This window comes from Larus michahellis, unplaced genomic scaffold, assembly GCF_964199755.1.
Source record: "Larus michahellis unplaced genomic scaffold, bLarMic1.1 SCAFFOLD_49, whole genome shotgun sequence".
Classification (NCBI taxonomy): domain Eukaryota; kingdom Metazoa; phylum Chordata; class Aves; order Charadriiformes; family Laridae; genus Larus; species Larus michahellis.
Window position 1 is genome coordinate 1266365 of NW_027436161.1, and position 6037 is coordinate 1272401.

The window sequence follows — 6037 nt, forward strand, 5'->3', positions numbered from 1 at the left end:
GGGGGGGGGTTCCAGGGTGGTTTTGGGGCATCCCAAGAGATTTGGGGGGTCCTGGGTGGGGTTGGGGGGGATTCAGGGAGGCCTTGGGTAGATTTGGGGGGGTCCTGGGTGGATTTTTGGGGGTCCTGGGGTGGTTTTGGGGCATCCCAGGGTTTTTGGGGGCGGGAGGGGGGGGAGTTGGGGATGGATTTGGGGGGGGGTTCCAAGGGGGTTTGGGGGGGGACTTGGGGGGGGGGACGGGACCCTGGAGTGGTTTTGGCGCTTCCCGGGTGCGTTTTTTTGGGGGGTTCCCGTGGCCTTCCAAACTCAAAGCGGGGCGGGGTCTATGGGGCGGGGGCGCCCCCCCCCAGGCTGCCCCGAGAGAGGGTGCGGCTGCGGCCCTGCTCGCCCTCCCCGGAGGCGGAGCTGGAGACGGAGGCGGTACGGAAGCGGGAGAGGCACGTCATGGCCGCCGCCGCCACTGCCGGGAGGGCGTGGCGTCAGGGGACACGCCCCCTGCCCCGCAAGCCCCGCCCCTTGGAGCCCCCCCCGCCCCCCGCAGCGCCCCCCCCCCCCAGGGGGGTTAGTGCAGGGGGAAATGCCCTCAGGCCCCGCCCCCGGGGTGTAGGCCACGCCCCCTCCCCGAAGCCACGCCCCCTCCCCGAAGCCCCGCCCCACGCCAACGCAAGGAAACAGGCCCCGCCCCCTCCAAGCGGCTCCAGTAGGGTTAATGGAAGGGAGGAGGCCATGCCCCCTTGCCGCAAGCCATGCCCCCAAGCCCCCAGTGGGGTTAGTGCGGAGCTGCAGGACACGCCCCCTTTATTAGGCCACGCCCCCCCACGGGGTTAGTGCAGGGGAGGCGTCCCCGAGGCCACGCCCCCTCCCCGAGGCCACGCCCCTCGTGCACCCCATGACATCACACGTGACCTCACAAAGGGGCGGTGCCGTCACACGTTGGAGGGGGGGAGGGGGAGGGGGGAGGTGACGTGAGGCGGGGGGGGAGGGTGTGGCCTCACGCGTGACATCACCGCTGACGTCATCGCTGACGTCTCTCCCTACCTGGCCCCACGCTGCGCTTGCGGTCCAGGACGTGGGGGACTGGGGGGCGGGGTAATTAACCCCCCGGAGCAATTAATTACCCCCCCGGGTCACTGATTACCCCCACACCCCCCCCCCCCCGCAGCCATTCATTACCCCCCCAGGGCCATTAATTAACCTGCAGGGGGGCTAATAATGCACCCCACCCCCTCGGGCAGATTTATACCCCAGGAAAAGCAGTTAATTACCCCCCCCGGAGCACTAATTAACCCAGGGGTCATTAATTGCTGTCCCCGGGGGTCTTCATTACCCCCCAGGGCAATTAATTGCCCCCCCCCTTGGGTGCTAATTTCTCCCCGGGGGGGGGGGGTTAATTACCCCCGCGGGGGGGGGGTTAATGAGCTCTCATGAATATTAATGAGCACTAATTGTACTCACTGTAGCCCATGCCCTGCACGAAGTACTTGAAGGCCTCTGTCAGCTTGGCCGGCTAGGGGGGGCGGGGGGGGGGTCAAGACCACGCCCCTTTAGGCCACGCCCCCTTTAAGCCACACCCCAACCCCCCCATAGGGGGCCCCTCCCCTTTAAGCCCCGCTCCCTCCCCTTAGGCTACGCCCCCTCCCCCTCAAACCACACCCACACCCCCCTTATATGGGGGACGCCCTGAGGCCACGCCCCCTCCCCCCTTAGCCACGCCCCCCCCAACCAACCCCTTCTATGGCTTTGGTGCGCCCTTACGCCACACCCCCTCCCTTCCAAGCCCTGCCCCTACAGCCCCCCATAGAAGGCCGGTGCCAGGCCACGCCCCCCCTTAGGCCATGCCCCCTCAGTCTCCCAGACCACGCCCCCTCCCCCTTAAGCCACGCCCCCCCGTTGGCGCTGGTGACCTTTGACCCCTCACCTGGCTGAGCTGGGGCTGCCCCCCTCCGTCCGCCATCTGTGGGGTGTCAAAGGTCACGGTGTAGGGGGTCAAAGGTCACGGGGTCGGGGGGTCAAAGGTCACCTTGAGGAAGGAGGTCTGGGTGGGGTCCAGCTTGGCGTTGCACTCCACCTGGGGGGGGGGGGGACGGGCCGTGGCGGGGGTCACGTGACTCCACGAGGGTCACGGGACGGGCCATGTGACCCCGGCACGTGACCTCACGGGGGGGCGGGGTCAGGTGACGTCACTCACCACGGCCTCCTCGTGGGGGGAGCCGTCGCCCACCACCAGCAACATGGGGCAGCTTTGGGGGGGGGTGGAGGGGAGAGGGGGTCAAAGGTCACTGTGGGGGGTCGGAGGCCATCCCGGAGGCACGGGGTCAAAGGTCAGAGGGGCGAGGGGGGGTCGCTCACCGCAGGCTGCCGGCCCCGCTGCGCGCCAGGCCCAGGTCACCGCGGCTGCGCGGCCCCGGCAGGAGCAGGAGCAGGAGCAGGAGCAGGGAGCCGCCACCGCCACGGTGAGTGCCCCCAGTACACACCAGTACACACCGGTGCCCCCCCGGTGCCCTCCCAGTATAGCCCAGTGCCCTCCCAGTGCCTCCCAGTACAGCCCAGTCCCTCCTAGTGCCCCCCAGTACAGCCCAGTCCCTCCCAGTGCCCCACAGCCCCCTCCCAGTGCCTCCCAGTATAGCCCAGTGCCCCACAGCCCCCTCCCAGTGCCTCCCAGTATATCCCAGTGCCCTCCCAGTGCCCCACAGCCCCCCCCCAGTGCCCCCCAGTACAGCCCAGTGCCTCCCAGTGCCCCACAGCCCCCCACCTGTTGTACATGCCCCACAGCAGGGGGGCGTTGGGGGTCGCCCCCAGCCGGGCCCGGCTGCTCTGCACGGCCGGGGGGGCGGCCGACAGCTCCTCCTGTGGGGCAGACCCACAAGTGAGCCGCAACTGACCCCCCGCCGCTCCCCCGGACCCACAACCGACCCGTAACCCACCCCGAGACCCATAACTGACCCACCCCAGGGCCACGGCTGACTCACCACCGACCCACAAGTGACCCCCCAGGACCCATAACTGATGCCCCCAGCCCCACAAGTTCCTCCCCCCGGCCCCACAAGTGCCCCCGGCCCCACCTGGGTGAAGAGATGGGCCAGGATCATGTCGGTGGTGGAGGACGTCAGGCCCGAGAGCTGTGGGGCAGCAAGTGGGGCGCCATGGGACCCACAGCGACCCATAAGGAGCCACGGGACCCATGGAACCTACAGGGACCCATGGGACCCACAGAGACCCATAGCGACCCATAAGACCCATAGAGACCCACAGTGACCCATAGAGACCCACGGGACCCATTGGGACCCATGGGACCCACAGAGACCCGTGGGACCCACAGGGACCCGGCGGGACCCATAGGTGCCCCATAGTCCCATGGACACCCGTAAGTGACCCACAGAACATCTAGAGGTGCCCCATAGCGCCGTGGAGACCCATAAGTGACCCGCGGCTGCTCCGTAGCCCCATGGAGACCCATAAGTGACCCATAGGTGCCCCATGGAGACCCATAGAAGAACTAAGGGGGCCCCATATGCCCACGGAGACCCACTAGAGCGCCCCACAGCCGCCCCATGGCCGCCCCACGGCCGCCCCACCTTGTGCGCGGCCCAGTCCATCCAGCCCTTGGCCTGGGGGTCGATGTTGACCAGCACCAGCCCCTCCACCGCCTCGGGGTGCAGCAGCTGTGGGGCAGGGCCGGGGGTCACCTCCTGCCCCACGGCGGTCCTCTCTGCCACATAGACACCTCCCCGGACCCATAGATTCCCCGCCGGCCCCACAGTGACCCCCAAGAACCCAACGCAGGAGCTCCTCAAACCTCCTCCGGACCCACAGCGATCCCACCCAAGGGCCCTCCTGCCCCACAGCGACCCCCCTGCCCCATAGCGACCTCCCCAGCCCCATAGATTCCCCCCCCAGAGCCCTCCAGACCCACGGCGACCCCCCCAGACCCCCAAATTCCCCCCCCGGAGACCCTTCAGGACCCCTCCAGAACCCCCCCAGATCCCTCCAGCCCCACAGCGACCCCCAAGTTCTCCCCCAAGGAACCCCCCCAAACCCCCTCCAGACCCACAATGACACTCCCCCCCCCCCCGACCCACATGTGTCCCCCCAGATGCCCCGCAACCCCCCCGCCAGACCCACAGATCCCCCCCAGGTGACCCATAGCCCCCCTGAGACCCACAGAACCCCACAGAACCCCCCCCAGATGCCCCATACACCCCCCCAGAGACCCTCAGGACCCCCCCTCCAAGGACCCACAGATCTCCCCCCCCCAAGATGCCCCATAACCACCCCCGAGCCCCTCCATGTGCCCCCCCCCCCCCCAGCCCCACTCACCCCAAATTTCGCCAGGACGAAGGCGCCGGCCCCCACCCCCATCCCGATGATGCTGGCGATGCTGGGGGCGGGGGGTGGAGTGTCACGAGGTCAAGGTCATCCTGACCCCCCCCCCCCCGCTATGGGGCAGCCCCCCAACTCACTTGAGGTACTGGAGGATGCAGGGGATCATCTCGGCCAGTTGCTCCAGCGAGGGGTACTGGTACCTGGGGGGCAGGGGGGGGTCAACGGGTCAACGGGGGGGTGACAGGGGGTCAACGGGGTCAACTCGGGGGTTGGTGGGGTCAATGGGGCCAGCTTGGGGGTCAATGGGATCATGGGAGGTCAACTGTGGGTCAACGGGGCCAACTTGGGGGTCAATGGGATCATGGGAGGTCAACTGTGGGTCAACGGGGCCAACTTGGGGGTCAATGGGATCATGGGAGGTCAACTGTGGGTCAGCGGGGCCAACTTGGGGGTCAGCGGGGCCAACTTGGGGGTCACTGGGGTCAACCGGGAGGTCGGTGGGGCCAACTTGGGGGTCAATGAAGCCAACTGGGGGGCCAATAGGGTCAAATCGGGGGTCGGTGGGGTCAATGGGATCATGGGACGTCAACTGTGGGTCAACGGGGCCAACTTGGGGGTCAGCGGGGCCAACTTGGGGGTCAATGAAGCCAACTGGGGGGCCAACAGGGTCAACTCGGGGGTCGGTGGGGTCAATGGGATCATGGGAGGTCAACTGTGGGTCAACGGGGCCAACTTGGGGGTCAGCGGGGCCAACTTGGGGGTCAATGAAGCCAACTGGGGGGCCAACAGGGTCAACTCAGGGGTCGGTGGGGTCAACAGGGCCAACTTGGGGGTCAATGGGATCATGGGAGGTCAACTGTGGGTCAGCGGGGCCAACTTGGGGGTCACTGGGGTTAACCGGGAGGTCGGTGGGGCCAACTTTGGGGTCAGTGAAGCCAACTGGGGGGCCAACAGGGTCAATTCGGGGGTCGGTGGGGTCAATGGGGCCAACTTGGGGGTCAATGGGATCATGGGAGGTCAACTGTGGGTCAGTGGGGCCAACTTGGGGGTCAATGGGATCATGGGAGGTCAACTGTGGGTCAGCGGGGCCAACTTGGGGGTCAGCGGGGCCAACGGGGAGGGGCAACGGAGACTCAAGGTGGTCAATCAAGGGTTCAAGCGGGATCAAGCGGGGCGGGATCAGCGGGGCTGGGGGAGGGGGGGGTTGGGGGGCGGGCGATGGGGGTCGCGGGGCGCCGTGGGTTGCACCCTGGGGGGTAGGGGGGGGCGCCCTCCTCCATGCCGGGGGGGTCGACGTGGACCACCAGGAAGTTCTTGACGATCTCCCCCATCTCCTCGTGGGCGAAGAGCGGGGCGAAGCACGACTCGTCTGGGGACAGCCCCACCCCACGGCTATGGGGCTGGACCCACGGCCGTGGGGCAGGGGGCACCCATGGGGCCAGGGAAGGGATGGAAGGGCCCCAGGTGCCCGGGGAGGGGGGACCCAGGGGACTGGGGAGGGGACCCAGGTGGCCGGGGGGACCCCCACCTATGGGGCTGGACCCGGATCTATGGGGCAGAGGGGACCCAGGTGTCCAGGGGCACACACATCTATGGGGCTGGGACCCCCACCTGTGGGTCTGTCCCCCCATCTCTGGGTCTGGGTCCCCCATCTATGGGTCTTGGACCCCCTGGTGTGGGTCTAGAACCCCTATCTCCAGGTCTGGGACCCCCA

At 68.0% G+C, this 6037-nt stretch overlaps 1 protein-coding gene across 1 annotated transcript; it reads right to left on the bottom strand.

The window, feature by feature from the left end:
- Nucleotides 1–323: 323 nt before the first annotated feature.
- LOC141737077 (protein NDRG2-like) lies at nucleotides 324–5688 on the bottom strand. Its single transcript, XM_074571692.1, has 12 exons — nucleotides 5572–5688; nucleotides 4461–4523; nucleotides 4318–4378; nucleotides 3576–3662; nucleotides 3063–3119; nucleotides 2753–2847; nucleotides 2350–2394; nucleotides 2189–2240; nucleotides 2021–2068; nucleotides 1919–1954; nucleotides 1456–1507; nucleotides 324–460 (listed from the first exon to the last, which is right to left on the bottom strand). The coding sequence occupies exons 1-12, from the start codon at nucleotides 5652–5654 to the stop codon at nucleotides 324–326; spliced, it is 816 nt and encodes a 271-aa protein (XP_074427793.1). The 5' UTR covers nucleotides 5655–5688.
- Nucleotides 5689–6037: the final 349 nt, after the last annotated feature.

Coding starts and splice junctions, on each gene's coding strand:
- LOC141737077 (XM_074571692.1), bottom strand. CDS start 5,654: ATGGGGGAGATCGTCAAGAACTTCCTGGTGGTCCACGTCGACCCCCCC. Junction 4,524..5,571: donor GCCCCCCCCTACCCCCCAGG/GTGCAACCCACG, acceptor CCTGCCCCCCAG/GTACCAGTACCCCTCGCTGG. Junction 4,379..4,460: donor TGCATCCTCCAGTACCTCAA/GTGAGTTGGGGG, acceptor CCCCGCCCCCAG/CATCGCCAGCATCATCGGGA.